The sequence below is a fragment of the Panthera onca genome, chromosome A2 (assembly GCF_046562875.1).
Source record: "Panthera onca isolate mPanOnc1 chromosome A2, mPanOnc1 haplotype 2, whole genome shotgun sequence".
Taxonomy (NCBI): Eukaryota; Metazoa; Chordata; class Mammalia; order Carnivora; family Felidae; genus Panthera; species Panthera onca.
In genome coordinates this window covers 167375710-167402881 of record NC_138340.1, presented here as the reverse complement: position 1 = coordinate 167402881, position 27172 = coordinate 167375710, and the positions used below count along the sequence as shown (strand labels likewise).

At 41.8% G+C, this 27172-nt stretch overlaps 1 protein-coding gene across 10 annotated transcripts in view; it reads left to right on the top strand.

Annotated features, from left to right (window-relative positions):
* The window catches only part of LMBR1 (limb development membrane protein 1), a 194745-nt gene that overhangs the window by 97893 nt on the left and 69680 nt on the right, over positions 1-27172 (top strand). For 7 of the 10 annotated variants that reach the window (XR_013551882.2, XM_078437003.2, XM_078436999.2 and 4 more), the window contains 5 exons: positions 17893-17973; positions 23044-23120; positions 23761-23838; positions 26519-26592; positions 26821-26911. Coding sequence is in view for 9 of the 10 variants with exons in the window: in XM_078437003.2 (XP_078293129.1) it covers positions 17893-17973; positions 23044-23120; positions 23761-23838; positions 26519-26592; positions 26821-26911 (401 nt within the window). In the remaining variant the exon portion in view is untranslated. Of the gene's footprint in view, positions 1-17892; positions 17974-23043; positions 23121-23760; positions 23839-26518; positions 26593-26820; positions 26916-27172 lie in introns of those variants that run through there. The other 3 variants (XM_081795112.1, XM_081795114.1, XM_081795113.1) reach the window with 2 other exon arrangements.

Below are 27172 nucleotides of genomic sequence, written 5' to 3'. Positions count from 1 at the left end.
GCCTCTTAGTACACTGTGCCGTGTTGCACGAGGTCAAGACGTAAGAGTAACATGTGAACGTTCCAGGTGAGGACAGTTTTGCTGAGGACTGGCGACACTGTGGTCAAGTTCCCATCTTTGCCTGGCTGGAGTGCACTGTCCTCTAGCAAGGGCGGCTCAGTTCCGAGACACTGGCCACTGAGATGCACCTCTGCTACCAGTACCCTAATACGTTTTAAGCATTACGACTCACAGTTACTGACGTTTTACAGATTTGTATGTTTTCTTAATAACTTTATTATTAGTTTTCTTAATACTCATTTGTTTTGAGAGAGTGTGTGCGAGGGGGGGAGAGAGAGATTGAGAGAGAGAGAGAATCTCAAGCAGGCTCCACGCTGCCAGTGCGGAGCCCGACCTGGGGCTCGATCTCACAAACCACAAGATCATGACCTGAAGCGAAATCAAGAGTCGGGTGCTCGACCGACTGAGCCACCCAGGCGCCCCTTCTTACTTTAGTAAGATAAAGGATACTTTAGTATCCTTACTTCGTTTCTTTCCTGTTGAAATCTTTAAGGTGAAAAGTAGTACGTCTTTCTGCTTCTAGGTGCCAAATTTGACTGTCTCAGTGGTGCTTAGGGGCTCTGGTTACTTGGGAATGTGGTCATTATCAGCTGTGATAACCAAGTAAGCATGTCGTAGATCTTAAAGTCCGATTTTTAATTACTCATCCTTTTTGGCTTCAAATGAAGAACCAATGAAGAAAAGAGTAATGAGATAGTTTAACAGAGAAATGACATGGTTTGGATAAGTTTTCTTTTAATTTTATTTAAACGATTTTCATTCTGCACACTCTTCTCCTACAGAGTTGTTGGTTTTTTCTTTAATGTTGAAAACCAACTCCAACATCAGAGTATTAATAGCTAACTGTATTTCAGGATTGTAATTGAAGAGTAAGTATAAAATGGAAGGTTACTTTTAAGTATGAAATAGGAAAAAAATATACCTACTTTCTTCAGTTACAAATAGTGAATTTAAATCATCAATTAAAAAGTGTTGCTAACATTTAGAGCTTTATTCTTAGGTGAAAGAATTTCAGATTTGTATCTATTTTAAAGAATTCTTGTCAATAATATTGTATCCTTTGGTACCAACAACTTTTAGACTGGTACCACATGTATCTTTTATTCTTCTAACTTTAATAAAGCTATTTCAACAGTAAGCCTGTTTAATCAGAATTGCAACTTGACTCAACACTGTCAGGTTTATAAAATTTCATCACAGTAGTAACTATTATGATCAGTTTGTCTTATTTAGGTAATGATGCTGTTCCATAATAAAAGTGCCTGAATTGGGAAGCTGCCTGTAGTGTGCAGTTGTGTTTCAGCCTGAGGTCCATCTTGCAGATCAGGAGACTGAGACCCAGGAAGCGTCCAAGATGGTGCCCCGTGAATTAAAGAATTTGGGTTGAGTCAAAACAAACCCAAACCAAAAAATACAGCCTTTTCCCACTTTTCGTTTCCACGGAGGGGAGAAAAAGTCCCTCCATCATCTTTCTAGATCCTTTGGCTCCTCAAATTCAAAAGCGGTTCATTATATCTAAAGAAACTGAAAAAGAAGTAGTTGCCAGAAGGCTAAGATGTATTATGAAATGAAGCCAAGCCCAAAAAAACAAAATGCCCTGACTAGCACAGCAGTCTAATTTGGAGAGGTTAAACGCATGCTATGATAGCTAATAGTAAGCATAATTTTATTTTCTACCATTTTGGTAGGTCACGTACCATTTCTGACCGCTCTATTGGTAGGTTGGTAAAGTCTTTCCGTTGACACTCTTTAACGATACGTTGGGATAGTCGCTGTCGTTTTGTCATTCTTTGCTCGTTAGCATTGTAGACTGTTTCGGGTGGAAAACAACAGGCTTGAAACATAAATGGTTCCGTGGCAAAATGGGCATATTGACTAATATAGATTAAAATTGTGAGCTTCAGTACGGTATATTTATCAATATGTGCAGAGGGGGGAAAAACAAGATAAACAGTATTTTATGATTTGCTATTTTTTAAGAAAGCATAAATCATAGAAGGTTAGTAGTAGAAATCATCCCCATGGGTTTTCTTTAATCTAGTATTGTGTCAAATGTATTTTGTTGTAAAAATGTTTCGTATTTTAAATTATTTTTAAAAGGTAAATTAAAGAAATTTTTTTTATTTAAGAGAGTGGGAGAGAAGGCTTGGGGGAGCGGGGTAAAGGGGCAGAGAGAGAGAGAGAGAGAGAGAGAGAGAGAGAGAACCTTGAGCAGACTCCACACTCAGCGCGGAGCCTGACACTGGGCTCAGTCTCACGACTTTGGGATCATGACCTGAGCTGACGTTAGGAGTCAGATGGCCAATCGACTGAGCTACCCAGGCACCTAAAATATTTTTTATTCTGGGCTGTTGAAAAGAATTGCAAAATAATAAGAGTAAAAGATTTTTAAAAAACGTACAGCAGTGAATTACCCCAGAATTCACGGTCGTGTTTTGCTAGTGGCCGTTGCGTGTGTTTTCTTGGTCTGCTTGGGAGCGTGTGATGCACATCATGGGAATCTTTGGGATATCTGCATGGTTTGCTCTGAGCCAAGCTCCCAGCCATCTGAAAAAACATAACACTTTGTTTCCTGGAAGATCTATAACTTGTCGTGGTAGTTACTGTATCATTGGCGTTGAATCGTCATGCTTGGTTTTTAGAATATCAGTACAGCTTTTTGGTGGAATGCCTGCCTGTGACTTCCCATTGTTCGTGTTTGTCACTTGCTGGTGCTGGAGGTTTTGTTCTTGCTAATATTGTTGTTACTTCAGAAAATATGTTGATAGATAAAGTGACCCTGTACACTATTAGAAGGTAAACCAGTGTCCTCAGGAAGTCGTCTTGTTAGCCATCGGCTCCACGCTTTCTCCTCCTTTTTCTGTTTACTGCACATCTTCCTCTAAGCACCAGACCTTGAGCAGATAAACGTAGATTCTGAGTCTCAAGATCACAGATGAGTTGGCTGAAGAAGGGAAAAACCGGGTGAGCGTCTGTAAGATTTTATCCAGCACTGAAATACTTGGAAAAAAGAAACAGATGGTGGGAGTTGTATGTATTCCCGGAGCAGGAGGGGGCCCCGGATGTCTAGCCACCCGGTTCCCACAGCCCCAGAACTCACCACTGGCCTGGCGGGGCTCCGGCTCCCGGCATCCCCAGCACACAGCCTTCTTTCGCGGCTGCCTCGAGGCCATGAGAGATAGCGCGTCCTGCACTGGCGGTCAGCATCAGGAGCCCGAGTCTCCGGGAGCCTTGCCTCTGAGACTGTCCCCTGCACCTCCTGCGCCCCACTCTCACCTGATTTCCCACTGTCCCTTAGCTCCTGAAACTCTGCGGATACCATGTGGAACTGCGGGGAACCGTGGGGAACCCAAAACCGTTGGGTCACAGCAGCGGAACCACCAGGTCCTCAGTCTCCCCACCCCCCACCCTCGCTAGAAGAAACGTGACTTTCCCGTCACAGACGGCTTCTCAGTCCCAGTCAGGTGGCGGTTCTCTTCTTTCCTGTGTCCCCCACCTCACTCCTCGTGTTGTCTTCTGCTGCGTGTGGACACTTTGAACCTCATGTCATTAGATTGTGATCCCATTACTTCTCCCTTTTCAAACATCACTCTTCTCCTTCCAGACAATCCCTCTGCCACCTTGAAGGCGTTAGCTCCTCATTCGTGATCATTCTCTCTGCCACAACGCCTGTCACAACTGGTGACCTCAGTGTCCGTGTGGATGATTCTTGCAGCCCACCTGGCCAGCCGTCGGCCTCTCTCTGAATGGTCTTCCTCAGCTACTCGCTGCCTGGGACGACAGCGCAGCCCGGTCACTGGCGGCGATCGGCTCTTGTGCAGTCGTACGGTCAGTCACCCGTCACGTGCCGTTTCCTGCAGTCCTTCGTGCTGTCTGTCCATCTGAAAAACTTCTCACCGCCTTTTCTCCTTGTCGCCCGTCGGACCCTGGCTGCCTCACACAGTTGGAATTCCGGGCCATCGTTTGACTCCGTGCCCTGCTCGCCCCGTCCCTCTCTCCGCCTGGCGCCTGTTGAGCTGACCGACTGTAACCACCTGGCCTTTCTTTAAACGTATGACCGTATCTTAGATGTACTTCACATTCTCCTACATGACTGTTAATGTCTTCTCTTTCCTCGAGACTTCACCATCACGCTCAGCTGATGACCTTGCTTCCCCTCTTCTTGAGAAAATGAAGCGACTGTGCCGAAACGTTCACGAGCTTTTTCCTTCCCGTTGACTCCGCTGCGTGCAAGTCCCCCACCACGTGCTGCCTTTTCTCCCTCCGCTGTGGCTGCACTGTCCGCGCTCCTGGCAAAGCCCTCCCCGCCCACCCCTGGTGGCACTGGATTCGGTGCTTTCGCCCTGATTCAAGGACACAACTGTGGCCGTTGTAACCAGTCTTCCCCCAACTGGATCGTTTCCTTCAGCATAGAGATGTGCTGATATTTTCTCAGTAGAACAAGTGAGTGAACGGAGAGAAGGAGGGGAAGAAATGAGCCAGGCTGTCTGCACCTCCTGTCCCTCTGGCTCACCACCTCATTGCTTCGCTTGTCTTTACGCAGAACTCCTGGGCTGGACACTCCTCGGTTTCTTTTCCGCGCTCCGCGTTTGCTTTGGGACGCTCTCTTGCCTCCGGTGCCCCACTGACATGCTGTTGTCGCGGTGGCTGGTGCCTTCCGGGGCCTCGTCCACCCTCCTCACTCCACTTGGTTCACCACACTGTCGTGAGTGAGCTGCTTCGTGAGCCTCTGCTTCTCAAAACCCCGCTGGTTTTCCCTGTGTCTGCAGCTGCTTCACACCGGAGCGCTCCCTGCCTCCGTCCTTAAAGTCTCCTGACGCTTGTTTACCTGCACTCCTCGGGCTATCGTATCTGGTCTTCTGGCTTTAAATTCCATCTGTGTGCTGCTGACCTCTGCTCTCACCTCTTCCTCCGTCTAGGAGACATTTCTACTTGGATGCCGGACAGGGATCTTAAACATACCGTGTCCGAAGTCAGCTGACGGTCTTATTCCCCGGTTCTGCTTCGGTCCTAGCTGACCTGCCTCTGTAGGTGGTGGATCCGTTCTTCTAGGTGCTCACGCTAATTCCTGGGAGTCTCTTTCTCTCAATTCCCACACGGACTCCTTTAGCAAAGCCGTTGGCTCTGGTATGTCACCACCTTGATTTAAGCAGCAGTCACCTCTTGGCTCGATATTTGCAGTAGTTTACTAGTTAGTCTCCGTGTATCTACCTTTGACCTTGTAAGTCAGAAAGAGTCCTTGACACGTAAGTCACATCTTCTCATCTATGTGCTCAGAGCCCTCCTCCGGTGGTGTCCTTTCTCAGTCTGAATAAAGGCCAGTCTTGGCATTGGTCCTCTTTCTGCACCCCGTGTGCCCTCTGACTTACTCTCCTGCAGTGTCCTTCCTGTTCTTCCCTGACCCGTCGCCTCCTGTCTCAGGGCGTTATCACGTGTTTCCCTTCTGTCTCTTAGGTCTTTACCAAAGAGCCCCTTCCTGGTGGGCTTCTCCACATTGTAGCTTAGGGGATATGATTAATATTGCCACCACCTCTACCCTGACCCTTCTTTCCATCTTTCCTGCCTTATGTTTTCCTGTAGTACTTTCCACTTTCTGACACACCATTTTACTTTTTTTTTTTTTTTTTTAATTTTTATTTCTTTTTGAGACAGAGACAGAGCATGAACGGGGGAGGGTCAGAGAGCGGGAGACACAGAATCCAAAGCAGGCTCCAGGCTCTGAGCTGTCGGCACAGGGCCTGACGTGGGGCTTGAACCCACGAACCGTGAGATCACGACCTGAGCTGGAGTCGGACGCTCAACCGACTGAGCGACCCCCGTTTTACTTTTTATATGCTGCCCGTCTCTCCATAGTAGAACCTGAACTCCACAGGGGGAGGCATTTTTGTTTGTCTTCTTCCTTCCCGTACTCCTGATCCTGTGATATCCCCAGTCACATAGTGGGTTGGTGGTAAATAACTTGTTGCATGAGTAAGTGAATCGTTGAAAAACATGCATGACGGAAGGTTATCGTTTTACCTTAAAAAGTGAAGAAGGTAGAAGAAATCAAGTTTGGTGGTAAAAGAATTACGTGCAGCCAGTATTGAGGAAGGCCCACAGTAGAGACTCTGAAGACCAGCCAAGATTGAGGGCTGGAGGACCTTATGCCCTGGGGTGTAGGTGAAAAAGCAGAAATAAGGTGATTTTCCCCAATTGTTAGGCCATGAAATAGGAGCAATCAGGATCCATTTCTACTCCAAGACCCCAGAAGAGCAGCCCAACAGAAAGTCCCATTACATTAATTGTGGTAGATCTTTTGTAATTCCTACCCAGGATTAAGAGGATGCATATATCATTAGCATGTTTAAATGTTTAAGTAATGCAACAGCATTAATTGAAATAATTAGCTTTCGTGTGGATATAGCCTATGGGTGTACTGGGTAGCGTTAGAAGTGCCATAATGAATAGGAATTATTTTTTATTGTTTAAGTTCAAAACCTTCGCAGTTCTTTTAATGTAATTTATTTAAAAATATTGTAGACTTTGAACTTAATGATTCCATTCAATTTTGTTAGGTGCTATTTTCATCTTCGTGATAAAAAGTTAGCATATCACTTTTAGTAGCAATTACTTTTCTGCTTGATTTTGATCTTTTAAAGAAGCCTTTTTCATTGAACCTTTTGGATGAATTCCTTACTCTTAAGAGCGCAGCACGTGTACTTGTTTCATTTTTGCAGAGTGTCTGGTTGCAGTAGCTTTGTGTTCTGAAAAAGAAAAGGTTGAAAAAAACCCACATTCGATCTTTTCATGGAACCTAGTGACCCGTCAGAAGCATTTGGTCCCCATCAGTCGTGGAGTCTCGCTCATGAATCACGAATCTGAGTTTGCCTGGCAGTCTAGTCGCGTCCTGTCGGAGGAACTCTTTATCGTCGCTGCCTGACAGTTTGCTGAGGCTTATCTGCAGGCTCTCGGGCCACGCCCTTACTGTTGGGAGGAAGCTCGTGTCTGTGTCACGTCTTCGCTTCTGTCCTCTACATGCCTTCATCTTGACTCTCTCTATGTGTTCTTCTGTAGTCTAGCAATGGTTTTCTAAGAGTACTGTTTCCTGCTGGTTATATCACTGAAGTTGAGAATGGCTCAAATTGGTCAGACCCCAGGCCAGTTTGAGACACGACTAGGCTTAGACTGATTGGCTGATGGGCTCTCATCAACAACGTACATATGTAGCAAAAATGGTGACACTGAATGGCAGTCCTGTGATAGAAGAAAGTGGTTAGTAATATCTTGACTTCCTGAGCTAACAGCAAAGAGGATTAATTCTACCGGTGAAACTAGTTAAATGGTTTCTTTCTATTCAGATTACCAACATTTGAGTCCAAACGTCTGAAACAGTGAGAGGTACCTTGTTACAGTTTATTCAGCCTCTCGGGCTAGGCGCTCACTTTGTTGACTGTAAGGTGTAGCCCAAACGATTCGTTGTGGGATAAGATGATGTGACTGAAGAGACGTAAGATAATATGTAATACCAGTAGATGAAGAATAGTTTAGAGCGGCAAACTGTAGAATAACTTAAGAGTCAAGATCATCTATTTTCTGAAATTTAGATCACTGTATATAAATGATCTAAACTTATTAGCAGAAGATAAATTTAGTACACGCGACTTACTTGTTCACCCACAACCTATTTGGATGATGGTATTCCTGCAGTTTAAGATCTACCGATAACTTATGTCTAAGGTAAAAACAATTACTTTGATTGTATATAGCTTTTTATAAATGTTTTTAAAGCTGAGTTTTAAATATTTTCTATCTTGCTTGTGCTCATTTAGAATGAATGTGTATTTGAATTTTCAAATCGTGTTGGGTGTAAAAAGTCTTACGTTACTTGATTCTGTATTGAGGCATATTTTTGCAGATGTGTCCCGAGCAACTCGAAACCAAGATTTCACAAATAGTAGCGTTGCGAGTGGAATAGAAATGGAGTGTTTGAGCGTGTGGCTTGCCCGTCTCTTCTGTGGGCAGTAGCGCTGTTTGCTGGTGCTGAAATAGACGCCGTGGAGACCTGGATGTTCAGCCTCAGTTCTCAGATGCTGTCCGGGCTCCGCCTCCTCAGCGGCGGCGCTGTGCTCTGCCGTAACTGCCGCTTGCCTCGGGGATGAGGCTGTTGGCTCTGTGAATTTCTGGGCGTTTGGGGCTTTAAGCAACAAAATCATCCGCCTAAGCGATTAGAAATAATTAAAAGTACTTGAGAGACCTCTCATTCTGGTGACTAGAGATCATATTGGTCAGTTTAACATATTAAGTATAATCAAAATTTTAAAGGGTTACTTAGCAGGTTTTCTAACCAACTTTTCTTTGGTTCTGTGCTAAATTAAAAAGTTAAACGAAAAGCTAATCTGTTTATTCTAGAGGTGTCTACTTCTAAATAGTATTCGTTATGAGACTTGGTTCAGGACACCAGATTGCTTAGGGAGATTGTTTTATTGCCTCATGTTATTTGAGTTGTTTACAAACCAAGTTAGAGAATTTATATTTAGTTTTAAAAATGCATTATGTGTCTTAAATTAAATCATTAGTATCTTCCCTTTAACATATGAATGTCAGTTAAACCTGTCTGTATATTAAGGCTTAGTTACTGAAGCGATGCTGGGCTTTGGGAAATTTTGTCATCTTGGAAGCAAAATATTTTCAATACCGCACTCGTTTTTCAGCTTAAGAATAAAGCTGGGAAAAGTTGCCTTCAGCTGTTAGTTTTCCTGAATCCAAAGAGACGGGTGGGGCAGGATCAAAAATACTTACTTGATCAAAGTTATTGGCTCTGAAGGTATTCTGACCTGTGTAAGAAAGATGAAAGGTGTTGTTTTTATTACATGCTAGTAACAGTGTAATTTTGAACTAATTGGTGTTGAACTGCCAATCACCTAGGGGAATGCAAATAGATACTCTTATAATTTCCTTTGAGGTAGTGAAATCTTATGTCGTGGCTGGAAGAAAAACAGAATAATACCGTTAAATTGACCTTAAATGAGCTGCTTTGTGGTTTTCTTGGAGAATCCCTTTTTATTTTTCATGACTAGTCCAAACAGGTTTTGTCTACCAATTTGACTTATTGACTAGACAATGCTGACATGGAACCTGTGAGATTCATTTTGAAATAAAGTAAGGATAATACAGTTGCTCGGGATATTTTGACGATTTTTTTTTAGTGCAATTTAAATTCACGTAACATTCCAATGTGTGTTTGTGGTATGTCTTGATTCCTTGCAATAGCCATCGTTCCTTTTGGCCATTTATAATGGGACATTCTGCCTACACAAGCTTACTCATCTCACGTAGGTAATGATACACAGTGAAGGATGGTGAGGTCTTTGGAAATTGTGTTGTTCCAGGTGAATCTGGTCATTTAATGAAAGCATGCTCTGTTTGAAGGCGACGAGAACGCATTCTCGATTTTTATATGCAAGTCAGCCAGTATTTATTTAAACATTTATTTATTTATTTTGAGAGAAGGAGAGGGAGGAGCAGAGAGAGAGGGAGAGAGAGAATCCCAGGCAGGCACTGTCAGTGAGGAGCCCGATTCAGGGCTTGAACCTATGAGCTGTGAGATCATGACCCGAGTTGAAATCAAGAGTCTGACGCTTAAGCAGCTGAGCCACCCGGCCACCCCAGTCAGTATTTACTGTCTGTTGCGTGCCTAGTATTGTGTCTCCTGAAAATAAAAATACGGTACGTCGGAAATACCACTTTAGTTTTTGTTCCTTTGAAAAATACAGTGATAGGTCTAGATATTTGTAATGGGCTTTGTAGACATCATACCACAAAGCAGGCATTTCTAACTTTTCACCTAATCTAAAATTGGCAGCTGGAATACTGTGTATCCTGATCCCCGTTCCCTTTCAAACTTCTGAATACTCATCAGATTATGTTTTCTAGCCTTGAGCTGGTTACTGGAATAATACTTCTTTACAAATATAGGGAACGAAATGTAGTTCGGAATTGTATTTGTATTAATCAGATAAAGAATTTAAATGAGCATTAACTACAGATACACACCATGTAATTTATGAAGAAATGGGATAAAAAGTAAAAGGTATCTGTAAGACTACTGTGTCGTTTAAGCTTTGATTCAGAGGCACTCGCAAATCTTAAAATGCGACGCTGTCTTACTGTAAACCTCCTTCTTGTATGGAAGTATTCATTAATTCTATAATTTAATTGTTTCCCTTTTTGCTTTGGCTACTAGATGCTCTAAACTATATTTATAGTCAAAGTTTTATAGCTTTGAAATCTGTCTTAACCCCTATTCTCCCATAAATGTCAATTACCCGTTGACAAGTAAAATGATTAAACTCGGGAGCTCTGGAAATACTGTAACATCTTAGTACATTCAAGACCTCAGCTTCTCCAAAAGAGAAGGTAGTGGATTTCTCCCTCTTCAGCGTTGGACGGAAGCGAGGCGGGAGATGTAGAGGGGGCAGTACTTACCTTTCCTAGAACCCAGGGGAAGGCCGGAGTTCTGTGAGTCCCCAAGGGGGCTTAGAGAAAGAGCCTCTGGATTCCCCTACTTAATGCATTTGCCCGCCAGCCGCCTAGCATCCTTGGCCAAATCCTGCTTGCTTCCTCCCTTTGATAAAGGAGCGCACTGATGCTAGAGACACCCCGGAGCCCCGAGGCTGCTGCTTCCTGAATCAGGAGGAACTGGCATTCTTCCCCAGTCCCCCAAAGCAGAAACTGCTGGGCCCCCGAGATGGTTTGTCATTGTTTGACAGACGGTCTGACGTGATGAGGTGTGAAGGGAACAGTAGCGGGGCATAAAGGAAAGCGATCGCTCGCTGGAGGCTGAGTGATGACTGCGAAGATGAGGATCTAGAACAACTGATTCCCATTGAGGTTGACAGCTCATGGGGAGACAAGCAAGAGTTTGTACTTGGCTCTTAAAAGTAATAGGGACTTTGAAGGACGTGTAGTTAGAGAAGAAAAAAGGCCACCTAGAATGTGAAAAAAAAAAAAAAAATTCAGCAGGCAAAAGATGAAAAAGTCCTTGTGATCGCGGAAGAGCGACGCTGCAAAAGTGTCCGAGTCCCAACCACCCTGATTCTACACACGCGGCCCCTCCGTGGTTAAAGGGACTTTGCAGGGTGATTAGTTGAAGGGTCTCAAGGTTATCCTGGATGATCTGGTGGGCCCAGTGTCCTCACACCATTGTTATAGGTGGGTCAGAGAAGGAGATGGAACTGCGGAAGCAGAGCAGAGTGACCGAAGAAGGGCCCATGAGCCAACGAACGTGGGCAGCTTCCAGATAAGCTGGAGAAGATAAGGAAACAGATTCTCTCCCAGAGTCTTCAGAAGGAACACGGTCCTGCTGAGCCCTTGATTTCAGACTCCTGAACTCCAGAAGCGTGAGCTAATACATTTATATTGTGTGAGCCACTAGGTTGATGGCACTTTGTTACACCAGCAACGAGGAACGAGTGTAGTCTTTCTGAAAATTGAATTACTTATCTGGCAGAATCAAGTGGAAGAACTCTTTTGTGTCACGGAGCAAACGTACAAAGACAAGAAAGCGGTGAGATGGCAGACATGGACTGTAGAGCCGAGACACCTAATCCAAATAGCAGGCATCTAGGGCGCCCGGCTGGCTCAGTCGGTTGAGCGTCCGACTTCGGCTCAGGTCATGATCTCACGGTCCGTGAGTTCGAGCCCCGCGTCGGGCTCTGGGCTGACAGCTCAGAGCCTGGAACCTGTTTCAGATTCTGTGTCTCCCTCTCTCTGACCCTCCCCCGTTCATGCTCTCTCTCTGTCTCAAAAATAAACAAACGTTAAAAAAAAAAAAAAAATAGCAAGCATCTAGAAGGAGGAAGAAGAAGTAGAAAAAAATTAAGTAAATAGATAATAGTAGAAAATGTCAGTGTGCTGCAGAAAGACTTTGGTGCAGGTTAAAAGACCACAGAGTCCCGGACAAGATTATTAAATAGGACATTTAAAAGATCTAGACTTATTGTGTAAGATTGTGGAATTCCAAGCGTGATGATAATAATGGTAATAAAACATCTCACAAGCTTTCACAAAGAATAATAACTTATAAAGGAGAGAACGAGATCAACATCAAACTTCCTGTTTGTGACCTGTTAAGGATTATTGATAATATCATTAATTTTAAGGGTTGGGGGGGGGGGGAAGATTGCAATTAAAAACTCATACATTTATCAAGATGTCATATGTATATTAGGGTAAAAAAGATATTCATTCCGTATCTGTATATTGAATATCTCATTTGTGCTAGGTACTATTCTACGTATTAAGGAAATGACAACTTATACACTGAAAGAAAAGTTTACAAATAATCCTATATTAAATATTTTTAAAGCAATCTCAGCAAAATCCAGGATTTAGGAGGAGTGGGCGGGAAGCAATGAAAGAACCGTTAAATAAAAGTACAGTGAAAGCTTCACCTTGATGCAGGAAAGTTACTCAGTAAAGCATCATTATGGGGTTATGAGTGTGTTATACTGAAAAAAAAAAATGCAACCGTACTTATGTTAAGAGTGAGAAAGTAACCACTGAAGTGCCAGATTAACCTGGGGAGAAAGAATAGACAGAAATTCCACTAGCTGGGAAAAGAAGAAATAAAGAGCAAAATAAACAGAAATTATGAAATTACATGAAAGGGGAAAGAGCCACCAGACTTCATAATAAGCCAACTTGTGGCTGGCAGAATTCGGTCCCTGGATGTCACTGTTGAGCTGTGGGAAAACCCACTTTGAAGCCCATTCTGTGTCTAAACTTCTAATTTCGTGAAATTATTTTCTTCTTTTTTAAGCTACTTTGAGTTGAGATTTTTGATTCAGTGGAAAGCATCCTAATAAATACACCCCATTTCACAGATGAGAACGCTGAGGTTCAGGGAATGAGAACTTGAAAAACATCATAATAAAATGTTGGAATTTAGCAAACCTGAGAAAATTTTAGAGGCAACGAGTTTAGCAGACCCAACGAGGCTAAATCCTAAGCTATCTGTGCTTGATTCGTATCCCAGACTCCCCCCAAATCTCGAGAGGTGGCACCACCTGATGTGGAAGTGGAGATGACGTGGAGTAAGCTCAGGAGGGTTGGTTGAAAATCCTGTTTGTGAAGCGATTGGATGCCCACATCTTCTCCCTCCATCCAAGGTCCCAGGCACTGCCTCTCCTGCCCCGAGAAGAGGGAGGGCTATTCTCCAGAGAGTGAAACAGAGGCTGTGGCCTGGGAACAGTGTAGGGGACGGGGTGAGTGCTTGCAGGCTCCCATCTCCCTTTACACGGACATTCAAGGAGGAGATGGGAGGAGTCTCTGAGGACTCTGTCTAGCCGGGAGGAAGGCCCCACAGATGCAGCGGGGTGCCCTGCTTGGATTAGCCGGCAAGAAGTCTCACAGCGGTCAGCCACCACTCACTCTTGAGTTTCAAATTAGCACGTTTAGTGCTTCATTCTTTATTTATTTTTTTTTTTATTAAAAAAATTGGGGGCGCCTGGGTGGCTCAGTCGGTGAAGCGTCTGACTTCGGCTCAGGTCACGATCTCACGGTTTTTGAGTTCGAGCCCCGCATTGGGCTCTGTGCTGACAGCTCGGAGCCTGGAGCCTGCTTCTGATTCTGCGTCTCCCTCTGCCTCTCCCCTGCTTGCGCTCTGTCTCTCAAAAATGAATAAACGGTATAAAAAAAATTAAAAACGCTTTTTTTAAAAGCGGGCTCCACGCTCAGGGTGGAGCCATTGCTCAGTTCAATGCAGGGCTTGAACTCATGACCCTGAGATCGAGACCTGAGCTGAGATCAAGAGTTAAATGCTGAACCCACTGAGCCACCCAGGCGCCCCTCGTGCTTCACTCTTAAATATGAGCAGACAACTAAGGCTCACCAGACTTCTGAGCTACTTGAAAGGAGAGGCCAAACAATACAGAACACTGGGACAGACAGAATATACGCTAGAGAAGCATATCTGAAAATAAATCTGTTGTTAACATCCTGAGAGAAAGAAACCAAGATTGCAGTCATGAGGAAGGCCAGGATTCTATAAAAATGAGTATCTAGCGAACAGAAAGGGACTTCTGATATTTAGAAATAATGGCCTATCCAAAAGACTGGAAGGTAAAGAACTTTTTTAGAAGATGGGTCAAATGACAAAAATAGGAGAAGAGATTTAAGAATCTTAGAGAACCAGTTTAGGGTGAATAACAGGCAACTATTAGGAATTCCACATGGGGAGAGGAGAGGAAAGAGGGAAATGACAGAATCAAGAAAATTTCTCAGATCCAAAGAATGTGAATTTGGAGATTGAAAGGGCTCACCTAGTGCCCTGCGTGGTACATGGAAATGGACTCGCCACCAGAACACTGGGAACAAAGATTCCACACGTTTCACAGACTGGAAAGCAGTTCACACTCAAGGGGACGGGAAGGAGAACTTCGGACTTCTCGGATGCAGGGCCAGAGCTGGAAGACAATGGAGCAGTGACTTACAATTCTGAAGGATTATTAGTTTTGACCTAGATTTCCATATCTTCCCAAACTGCGAGAGCAAAGGTAAAATATCCAGACTTGTGGAGTCTCAAAAATATTACTTCCCATTAACCTTTTCTTCACAAGCTGCCGGAGGCTATGCACCCCCTACGTAAGGGAGTGGAGCAAATGAGAAGGGCTATGTAGGAAATAAGAGACGTACTGCGGGAGAGAAGAGAGGAGGGGCCAGGGTGCCAGTGTGCAGCAGGGCTAGAGAGCAGCAGTCCAGACCAGGGCAGGTCTAAAGACTCCAGGAGAAATTTCTTCCCGGTAATGAAATGAGTGGTATAACAGGAATTTAAACACCAAGAGAAAAAGACATTTGGGAGGAAACTTTGGCATTGAGATAGTGATAAGTACATAAGAAAACTAACCAACTGAAAAAAATGACTAATTCTAGGGGTTGGAAGAATAATATCATGGAAGAAAAGAAAGCTAACCATAGTTTGTTACGTGGGTAAGCAGCAGATGGCATTTCTGTTGCGATCATGCAGACATTGAATATTGATGTAACCACAGTTTCCAATAATCCACATTGGGAGAGGGAGGAATGATAAGGTGTGTGGCTTATAGAGACTTAAATCCTCATCTTCCTTGGTAGGAAGGCCCTAGTTAATACTTAGAGCTGGAAAATCAGGACCTAGCGAGGGAAGCTGTTTATTTAGTGATAGGGAGACAAATGCTGAAAGAATCAGCTAAACAATTTGAGGTGGTGGTCTTCGGGGAGGCAGGTCAGCGTGTAAGTATGTACCTTGCGAATGTATTTGGCAGTCAGAACTACGTGCACATTTCATTTTAGTAAAGATAAAAGTGAAAGAAACAAAAACACTTAAGGGGCACCTCGGTGGCTCCGTTGGTTTGTTAAGCGTCTGACTCTTGATTTTGGCTCACGTCACGATCTTCCGGTTGTGAGATTGAGCCCCAAGTTGGGTTCCGCACTGAGTGTGGAGCCTGCTTGGGATTGTCTCTCCCTCTCTCTCTGCCTCCCTCCCTCTCTCTCTCAAAATAAACATTAAAAAAATAATAAATCAAAAAACACTTAAAAATTAAGACAAGCAATATGGAAGGTATAAAATGAAGTTTATCAGCTCTTATACAAAATTCTACTGAATGCAAATACTATATTTTACTAAATGTAAATGGGCTGAATTCCACTGTTAAAGAACAGAGCCTATCAGATCTGTTGTAGTAAAGCATCTGATTTGGCTTTCTTCTTTCTCACATTTGATCACCTCTGTGGAACTGCTTGTCAGAGTTCTCTGCCCCCCCTACCAAAGGAGTTGGCTTGTGACTCTTGAGCTAGGCCCTCAGGACACTGGACGTTTATTCTTGATCCGAGCAACGTAAAGACTGAAAATCGTTGGAACCGATCGATCCCAGCTGTAATACTAAGAGGAGACAGTCCATCTTTTCCTGCCACCCAGAGTGCCCCCAGCTGCCTGGTTCCTCTCCTTCCCAGGAAAACTGGAAGTTTTCCTGCTGGTTCCCTCTCTCCCTCTCCCTCTCCCTCTCTCTCTCCCTCTCTCTCTCTCTCTCTCTCTCTCTCTCTCTCTCTCTCTCTCTCGTTCCTTTTCTGTTGTACCCAGTCCATCCATTTCAGTTGCTTGTAACCAACAAAATCTAACTGATAAGGTTGAACCTCGAATAAGATTCAGCTGATAGACACACAGACCTATCTACCTTTAATTTTAATCTTTTTTGGTCTCTCATATGTAAATCAGTAATAAATCAGTAAATAAGTAAAACAAATAAAACAAATACAGATAAAAACAAAAAGAAAGTAGAACTTAAGGTCCACCAAATAGAATTTAAGTTGAAAAACATTAAAAACAGAGTGGGTCATTAATGGTAAAAGATGTGATTCTTAAGGAGGGTGTTACAGTCTTCTAGGAACCCAAAAAACGTAGCAAATAAATGCAAATATATATTGAGAAAACGCTTAAAAACTGAGAAAACCTAATCAACGAAAGTAAATTTGTAGTGGGGGATTTTAATTTATCCATTTCAGAATTGAACAGATAAAACAGAATATGGAGATATGCAAGTCGTTATAGAAATAAGTAGAAGATATGAACAGGGAAAATCCACGTGGTAAATAAACATATGGAAGATGCTTAACCACATTTAGGGAGATATATGTTAAAGTAACAATAAGAAAATACTTTTGGGGCACCTGGGTGGCTCAGTCAGTTAAGCACTGGACTTCAGCTCAGGTCATGATCTCATGGTTTGTGGGTTCGAGCCCCGCGTCGGGCTCTGTACTGACAGCTCAAAGCCTGGATGGAGCCTGCTTCAGGTTCTGTGTCTCCCTCTCCCTCGGCCCCTCCCCTGCTCCCGCTCTGTCTCTCTCTTTTTCTCTCTCAAAAATAAACATAAAAAAAAAAAAACCCAACGTTTTTTATCCATCATATTGGCCAAAATTCAAGAACTACGGCATCTAGTGTGAGGGAAGGTATTAGACGATAGATACTTTCAAAAGCTATAAATGGAAATGGAAATATTACAATAATTTAAATTCTTACAATAAATTGCAATATTTGGAAGGGAATAACCTCTAAATATCTCTTAACTGTAAATGCTTATACCCTGTGACTCAGAATTTTGGGAATCTGTCCTGCAAAAATAATAGACTTAGAATGTACTGGCTATGCATACAAAAATTTTTGTTGCAACGTTGTAGTCGCAGAAAATAGCGGAAAACCTAGGACTAGTCATAAGTGGAATAATTCTGAATAAAACTGAAGTGCATCCATACTGTGGAATATTATTCAGTTGTTAACAGAGTTGGCACTATCTGTAAACATGGATGTATCATTGACTAGGAAAGCAGGCGGTTAAATAACGTGTCCAATTTAACCCATTCTTGTCCAATACATAATAGAGACCATGTGTGTGGTATACATGTACATGTGAATATATACATGAGTATGAGGAATGGTGTGGAAGCATCAACCAAGCTGTTCCTGAGTGTCACTTTAGGGAGGTGGGATAGAGAATTAGATCTTGATTTTCTTTCACTTTCTATAATAAGCATACGGTATTTCTGTCATTAAATAAAAAAATTAACAGATCAAGTAAACATTTTATCAAAGTAAGGTATTCTTTAGGAAACGTGTAGTGTTTAATCAGCAAGAACTTGGATGTTTTGAGTGGTAAAGAAATGGGTATACTTTTCTGTGAATCACAAATCAGCATTTGTTTTTATTCTCCATGATCAGGATTTGTAATGTGTTGTCTTGTATTTTAATTAAATGTGAGGGCTACCCATTCTATACTGTTGGGTTCTGTTGTTATACTCCTAAAATATTTTTGCTTTTGCTAGGATTGTCTTCATCAGTGGAATGCAATATAATGGAGTTGGAACAAGAACTTGAAAATGTGAAGACCCTTAAGACAAAATTAGGTACTGTACATTTTTGTTTGTCACTCGTGTATTGGTCTTGCTGTCTTTCCGGAAACTCGACCGTAATCTGAAAGAGTCCAAAAATTATGAAATGTTTCGTGAGGGTTATAGGCTTCCAGTCTGTCCGAAGCTATTGATAAAGACTGTCTTTTAGTTTGGGGAGAGGGTAAACATTTGTCTATTCACCTTTTTTGTTGTTTTGTAAAATGACTTTTTAGAAGCTGATGTTCAGCGATGTCACTCCACTGTCTCCTTGCTTGCATTATTTTTGACAAGTAATCTTCTGTCATCATCTTTTAAACTGTCTTTTTTCTCTCTCTGCTTTTAGGATGTCCTCTTTATCATTGACTTTGAATAGTTTGATTAAGATGTAGTTTAGAATAGTGTTCTTTATGCTTCTTATTCTTTGGGTTAATGGAGTCTCTTGGATCCGGGAATTTATGGTTTACATCTAATTTGAGACATTTTTGGCCATTATTCCTCCAGATGTTTTTTTCTTTTCCTTTCTGCGCCCGCCTTTCAGGGACTCTGATTATATGTACACGGGTGCCCTGGAAGTTGCCCCAAACTCAAGGATTTTCCTTTATTTGTCAGGTTTTTTCTCTGTGTGTTTCGTTTTGGATAGTTTCTATTACTGTATCTTCATGTTCACGAATCTTTTCTTTCGAGTGTGAAAACTGCGTTTAATCCCATCTATCGCATTTTTCTCAGACCCTGCAGGTTTTATATTTGGAAGTCCTGTTTAGACTTGTTTTATCCCTTCTAGGACTCCAACGTGTTTAGTCTGTGCCCTCTACTCTTCAGATCATACAGAATACAGTTGTGATAACCCTTTCAGTGTTTTTATCTGCTAATTCTCACTTCTGTGTGAGTTCTTGATAAATTTCAACGGATTGACTTTGCTCCTTATCATTGGTTGTACTTTTCTGCTTTTACGCTTGCCTGGCAAATTTTGACTGGGTAGCAGACGCTGTGAATCTTACTGCTGGGCGCTGTATTTTTGTATCCTTCGCTCTGAAGGCCTGCCAGGCGGGGCCGGGGCGGCATCTCCCGTAGGGCCGATTGTTCTCACATCAAGGCAATAATGCTGCTGATTTCTGAGGCCTTGTTACTGTCTCGCGGGGACAGGCCCCATTCCTGGCCCTCGGTGATGGTTGGGTACTGCTCCATCTGACGTTTTTGAGTGGCTCTTTCCTCAGCTGTGGGTTGTTTGCTCGTGTACCTGAGCTGATCTTTACCCCGCTGGAGACTAAGGATGACCCTTTCGAGATCCTCGGAGTTCTTCCCCTGAGGAGTTTTCCTGTCGTACTTTGCTCTGCACAGTCCAGCCAACTTGGTCTCTCCCCGCTCCCATTTTGTGTCCTCCGCTCCAGGAATGAGCTGGGCCCTGCTTGGGTTCCCACGCCCTGTGCTGTGGCTAGCACGCCATCTCGTGACACTGAGCAGGGGCGAGCACAGGGCATCTCTCAGAGATCGCCGTCTCTCTGTGGTCACACGTCCAGTGTCTCGAAACTGTTTCATATGCATGTGTTTTTTTGGTTTCTTAACTGTTTCAGCCTGGGTGGTAAATTGGCCCCTGAAATGGAAGTCCAGTGTTGTTGAAAATTTGCTCGTTTTTATTTCTCTTTTTTTATTGAAGTATAATCACCAGACGGTGTTACATCAGTTTTAGGGGTGTGATACAGTGATTCAACAATTCTGTAGCTGGCCCGGTGCACGTTGTGATACGTGTACTCTGAATCCCCTTCACCCGTTTCACCCGTCTCCCTACCCACCTCCCCTCTGCCAGTCACCAGTTTGTTCTCTGTAAGTAAGAGCTGGTTTTTTGTTTGTCTTTTTTTACTTTGTTTTGTTTCTTGAATTCCACAGGTGTTTGTCTTTGACTGACTTGTTTCACTTCGCACCACCTGGATCCATCCATGTTGTTGCAGATGGCAAGGTTTCATTCTTTTCCATGGCTGAGCGATAGTCCTGTGTGTGTGTGCGTGTGTGTGTGTGTGTGTGTAAATATGTGTATATGACATCTTTATCCATTTGTCTTTGGATGCACACTTGAGTTGTTTCTACGTCTTGGGTATTGTAAACAATGCTGCAATAAACATTGGGGTGCATATATCTTTTTGACTTAGTGTTTTTGTTTTCTTTGGGTAAATACCCAGTATTGGAATTACTGGATCATTTGGTAATTCTATTCTTAATTTTTTGAGGAACCTCCATACTGTTTTCCATGGTGGCTGCACTAGTTTGCATTCCCACCAACAGTGCACAAGGGTCCCCTTTTCTTTGTATCTTTGCCTACACTTGTTATTACTTGTGTTTTTGATTTTAGTTATTGTGGCAGGTGTGTGGCGATATCTTATTGTGGTTTTGATTTGTCTTTCCCTGATGATGAGTGATGTTTAGCACCTTTTCATGTGTCTTTTGCCCATCTGTGTGTCTTTCTGGAAGAATGTCTATTTAAATCCTCTGTTCATTTTTAAATTTGGTGTCGGGTTGTCCAAGTTCTTTGTAGAGTTTGGATATTAACCCTTTAGTGGATATATAATTTGCAAATATCTTCTCCCATTCAATAGGTTGCTGTCGTTTTCATCTTTGTAAACAACTTCATGTCGTCTGTTCATTCATTCTGCTGTTGATGGATATTTGATGCGTTTCTTATCTTTTGCTATTATGAGTAATATTGGTATAAACATTCTCCTGTATATCTCTTGGTACTTCTCTGTTTTTTCAGGGTACATAGCTGGAAGTGGAATTATAGGGTCACTGAGTATGTGGGTATACAACTTTTTAAAATAATGCTGAATTATTTTCCCAGTAGTTGTGTTATTTTGCATTTTTTCCAGGCATGGATAAGACTTCCTGTTGCTCCACTTTACTGTCAGCAAGTGACAACGTGGGACTCTACATTTTTCCCAATTTAGTGGACGTGAAGTGGTTTTCACTGGTGTTTAAATTCGTGTGCCCCTGATTTGTTTCCAGTGTTCATTTAGCTTCTGCTTGAAAAATATCTGTTAGCATTTCGTTTAGTGCTGGTCTGTTGGCAATGAATTCTGTCGGTTTTTGTTTATATGAAAACATTTTTCCTTTCCTTCTCATTGGTAGGGTATTTTCACAGAATTTAGAGTTCTTATTTGGTAGTTCACATTGAAAAGATGTCTTTCTAGCGTCTTCTGGTTTCCAGTTGAAAGTTGTCTTGTTGCCCTTTTGAAAGCTTGTAAGGTTTCCTTTTTGTCCTTGATTAACACTTTTACCCTGACGTGCTCAGGTTTGGTTTTCCTTATGTTAATTCTTCTTGAGATCTGTCGCCTTTCTTCAGCATATGGCTTAGGGTGTTTTACCGGCTTTGGAAATGGTTGGGCCCTTACCTCGTCAGATACCCCTTCTGTTCATTCTCTTATGTCCTTAGCCTCCGGTTGCACATGTGCTGGACCTTTTCACTCCTACATTTTTTTTTTTTTTTTTTTTTTTTTTCTGAATTTCTCCTCCTTTTTTACATTCTCTGATCTGTGCTATTTTCCGTCGATGTGTCTTCCATTTCACTCTCTTTCCAGCTGTGTCCTGTTGCTAAACTTCCTCTTGAACTCTTAATTTTAGTTCCTGTATTTTTCAGTTCTAGAATTTCCATTCGGTTATTTTCTGGATTCAAATTGCGGCAGTTGCCATCTTGTCGCTTATCTTGTTGAACCTATTAATCAGTTATTTTAAGGCCTCTTTCTGATAAGTTCAATATCTGGATAAACTGAAAGTCTGTTTTTTATTCTCTTTCTTTCTCTGTCCTATCTCCAGGTAACATTTGATTGTCAGACATTTCTTACACCAAACTGTAGAAACTCTGGATAATGTTTTCTTCCTAGAGAGGATTCGCTTTTTCTTCTGGGGGGCGGTTGGAGTAGGGATGACTCCTTCCTCTGTCTGGGCTGGTGATCATCCCACAGTGGGTCGTGCCCTTCATGAGGGCCGGTCTCTTTGCACTTTGGTCTTGCTCTTCGTTTTTAGCTTCTGAAGTGAAAGCCTGGGTGTTGTTGGCTCTGATCCCATCTTCTTAATGAACTCCGAACTTTGGTTTTCACCTCAAGAAACATGAGCCTGACAGAAGCTTTGCCCCTCCTCTTTGCTGTACCTTCCTGTCGCCCTCTCAGTCTCTTCTCTCAGCCTCTTCCTGTCACTCACCTTCTTCCTATTGCTCTCTCAGCCATTGGTGCCTGGAAGGACAAGAAGCTGAATGTTAGGCTCTCTTCTTTTTTCTTTCTTTTTCTCTGGTCATAGCCTCTCAAATTCTGGCTGCCTTGGGAGCCCCAAACTCCACACGAGTTTTGTTTTCCTGACCCTGTTGAGTTTGCTGAAAGCATTGCTTTAGCATCATTTAATTTTACCTACTGATGTTTGCTTGACGTCTCAGCCTCGCAGGGCCGTGCCAGTTATATGTTGGAAAAGTCTGCACGGAAAGTGGAGAAGTCTGCAGGGAAAGGCAGTGCAGACGTGAGGGCTCACGCTGACTCGTTTCACAGAATATTGACCTCACAAGTTTGTCCTGGTAGCTCTGATTCCTTCATGCACATTTTTGTTCTTAGTTAAGTTTGATTTGATTTTACCAGTCGTTCATGGCATAGAGGATTGGTGTGATAGAAGGTAGATTGTTGTAGCCAGAAATTTGCTTCCAGCCTCTAGAAAACTAGAGGAATTTATCTTTGGATTAGAGGGGATTTTTAATCACGTTACTTTATTCACTCAAATCTGTATCATTATGTAAATCTGTATCAAATACAGATATTTCCAAATTTTCATAGTAACCTGTGTATTAACAGTATGTTTCATTAGCAACCGAAATGTCTTTGCAGAGATAAAATGTAAGCATCATAGGATTGAACTATTTAATGTTAGCAAAGTGATTTTAAAACTTTGATTTTTATAGTTTGTAGAGGAAAATTAAAAATTTATGGGTTTTGCAAAAAAAATTATATAAAAATAATACATACTGGTTATAGCAATAAGGAATGAAACTGAGTTTTTGGGAATGAGAGAACCTTTGGAAATCTTTTGTTGTGTTTTGTTGTTGTTTTTTTCTAATAGAGAGGCGAAAAAAAGCTTCAGCATGGGAAAGAAATTTGGTGTATCCCGCTGTTATGGTTCTCCTTCTTATTGAAACAGTAAGAATTTATTTGCCTAGTTAAATAAAGCAAATTATTTGTTATTTACTTTGGTATTTGAGTATGGCAACTCCCTCGGCTAAATGGTTTCTAGTAAACTGGTTTTCCATCAACAGGATTAGAATCCATCTGTACCTTTATTTAGAAAAAGTCAATAGAGTAAAAATGGAAATTAATGGCAGTTTTTAAAAAGTCCTCAAGATTAACTGTTTCCTCATGAAAGCAGGAAATTCATTCTTTTGTGTCCTGTAGAATTAAGAGATGAGGTGTTGCAGATGCCCCCTGCTTCACTTTCTATGCTAGGATATGAAAATTCCATCATTAAACTAGTTCTGATAACGTTGTCATGATATTTTAAATCTGTGGAGTTGTGGGTTTCCAATTGGCGAAGTCAGGTAGTAACTGGGTTTCTAGTACTAGCTTTGGTCACAGGCTTTGAAATTGTAGTAATTTGCAGAGGCTTTTGTTAGAGTTTATTCTGGAGTTTTTGCAGTTAGAGTCCTTACAGTTTGTTTCTACATAGAATTTTGGTCTTGCCTGCTTTTCCACTAACTGAAGCATGTATTTGGTCAGCAACTGAGATTCTCATCCATGTGTATCGACGCTCACTGAGAACTGACGCTCACTGTCTGTGTTGCAGTTCATCTCGGTCCTCCTGGTGGCCTGTAATATTCTTTGCCTGTTGGTTGATGAAACAGCCATGCCCAAGGGAACAAGGGTAAAGTGCTTTCAAAGTCTTTTCTTTTGCACAAGTGCTCTTTGTATATACCCTGAGTGTTTTAAAATAAGTAATTTACAACATTCACCTTTCTACAAGTATGTATCAGATTGTATGAAGTTCTTTATGTAAACAGCCTTCATAAACAGTGTTTGTAAACTGTGTCTTTTGTTTCTAATTTCCTACTTTGGGTTGGCCAGCCCTTTTACCAAATACCAGAGTTTCCTTGTAGACTTTTGTATCACAGTTTGTTTGTTTTTTAACAGAAGTTCATATTTGTGATTCTTTAAGAAAATGTGTACTCTGTGAAATAGTGGTATCGGAGGAGTTTTTTAGATTGATTCATTGTCTTTGCCAAAGATCCAAATATATGGCTTGTAGGGATTTATGCTTCAAAAGAATGACACATTTTGTGATTCAGTTTACTAAATCATTTAGTTTAGTTACTGGAGAAGAGTCAGATGTACATCTTTTCATGAATTAATTGTGTTTTCTCGCTTGTTTAAAAGTTGATGATTCTTTTAAATTCTGTCAGCCTTTTTGGATATATTCTCTGTATAGAAGGTAGTTATCACTACAGATTCATATCTGGCGTACTTCTAGGTGTCTCTGTACGCTTTTGATTCCTTAAAATAGTATTTACGTTGTAACATTTTCTATTATTTCTCCAAGTCAGCAGCCTCCCCATACCCCATAGAAAGGGCTTCCAAATTCTTTCAGGCTTTGGTGCCACTTCTCCCTCTAAACAGGTGATACACCTGTCTTTTCATAGAAAAAAGCCAATATCAACCTAAATTTCTTCCCTGGGTCTAAGACGGAGACACCCTGCTCTTTTCAGAGCTAATGTTTGCAGCCGTATTCTCCATTTAGATCCTGCCCTCCTCTAACTTCTGCTGGACCTTGTGCCCTCTGTCACTGCCTGGTGTCTAGTCTGCCAAATGCTCTGGGTACCTCATTCCACAAGCAGACAACAACACTAGACAGTCCTCCTTCGTCTACAGCCTGGTCTTTAGCTTTTGATTAGACCCAAATCCGTTGATAGAGCAGGAAGTCACCTACCGTGACTTGGTGACCCTATTCACTTTGTGACCCTCCTTTAGATATTGCACACTGTGTAAGTCCCAAGCACCCATGCTACACTTTTGTGCCATCCGTTAGCGTATCATAGAGGGGGACTTACGCCTGGTAGAGTCCACGTGTGATCGTATCAATACATCACATCATCTTAATCCTGCCCGTAGGTCTTCTCTCGAGATGGAATATTTCCAAAATGCTTTTCAGCCCAGGCAATAAGCTTTCTATTATTAGCATTATTCATTTCTTTCTCAAAAGATTGAGAAAAAGTTGATAAGTTCTTTGCCTTATTTATGTATATGAAATTACCATGGGTATTCTTACTTCTTTTTTTTTTTTTTTTTTAATATTTATTTTTGAAGGAGAGAGAGACAGGGTGTGAGCAGGGAAGGGGCAGTAGAGAAGGAGACTCAGAATCCAAAACAGGCTCCAGGCTCTGAGCTGTCAGCACAGACCCCGATGCAGTGCTTGAACCCATGAACAGTGAGATCATGATCTGAGCTGATGTCAGATGCTTAACTGACTTAGCCACCCACGCGCCCCTCTTCTTACTTCTTTATGCCAAAATTAGAATGTATATATGATACGTATGATATTATTTATTGCTTTATTTATTTTTAAAAATTTTTAGTGCTTATTTATTCTTGAGAGAGAGAGAGAGAGAGAGAGAAAGAGACGGAGCATGAGCGGAAGAGGGGCAGAGCGAGAGAGGGACACAGAATCCGAAGCAGGCTCCAGGCCGAGCTGTCAGCACAGAGCCTGACGTGGGGCTTGAACTCATGAACCGTGAGATCATGACCTGAGCTGAAGTCAGATCCTTAACCAACTGAGTCACCCAGGCACCACTTTATTGGTTTATTTTTTATTAGCTTGACTATACCTTCTTAATTTTCCGGGTACTTCTGTTAAAGCTGACAGTAGTTCATATTTGAATAGTTCCTTTAATTGGCAAACTTTGAAAATATTGCTTCTACTTTAGTAAGAAATTATTATTTTTTTTGCCTGTCTGGTCTCATTAATAAATATTAGGTTTTGTTTGTTTTTTAACTTCTAGGTAAAGATAGATTTTGAGAATAGGTATAATGTTTAGGAAAAAATGCATAGCATGACATTAAAAAAAGTCTGTGTTAATTAAGTTATATTTTTAAAAAACGTCTGAATTCCTAAGGAAGATTTGGGGAGAGAAAACCTTCAAGTGTGGAAATAGGATATGCACATTCACTTTCTCTGTATGCTTAGCTTACTTTGACATGTTTTAATTGTATAATTTTTATATGTTGTCTTAGGGTTCATTTAAATAATTATATATTTATTCCTACGAATAAAAATTGCTTCCAGTAATATTCAGGACTTAACAATAAGCATAATATCATTTTGATAAGTAAATTACATTTGAGATAATTCGGAGATGTTTTGAGTTTGCTAAAATTGTTAACATGTGCTTCAATTAGTTGATGAACTCAGTCTCATGTCATATTTTATTGTCCTTTAAAAATGTAGATGTTACTCCAGAGTATGAAACATTCTTAATTCCGATATTTATTTAATAGTCTTAGGGAATCCAAATATATAGTGTCATTCTGAAAGCGTTTTTTCTCCCCCACAGGGCCCTGGGATAGGAAATGCTTCTCTGTCTGCTTTCGGTTTTGTGGGAGCTGCACTTGAGATCATTTTGATTTTGTATCCTTTCTTTAACTCAGCATTCTGTCAACAAGTTTTCTGTCCAGTTTTCTGGGACAGTGGTAATTTACTAAGACACTCGCCTAGAAGGAAAAACAAGTCAGTCTTCCTCAAGCATGCCAAGTGGCTTTTTGTTGTTTTCCCTTTGAGCCTTAAGACTTTTTGAAGACTGCTGAGAACTTAAGGAAACTTGCATTCTTTGGGGAGTTTTTTCCTTGATTCTCACAGCTATCTTATGGTGTCCTCTGTCGTCGGTTTCTATAGCCTCCGGTTTTTCGGAAACTTTATTCCCAAGAAGGATGACACAACTATGACAAAGGTAAAGTCTTAGGTGGCTGTGCCTCCCTTTTGCCTTCCAAGGCAAAGGAGGTGTTTTATGTCCTAATCACCCTGAATGGTTCATTTGCGGTGATAGGTATTTGTTTGTAAATCGCATAAACGCAAACTGGAAGATTTTCAGAGTGCTGAATGAGTGGGAAAAGGTTGTGCTGCTCTGTTTAATTTGGACGGCTTCCATTCACTTGTAAATGCGCAGACCCGCGGCGCTTGCTAACTGGCTGCGGAAGGCTCCTGAAAGGAC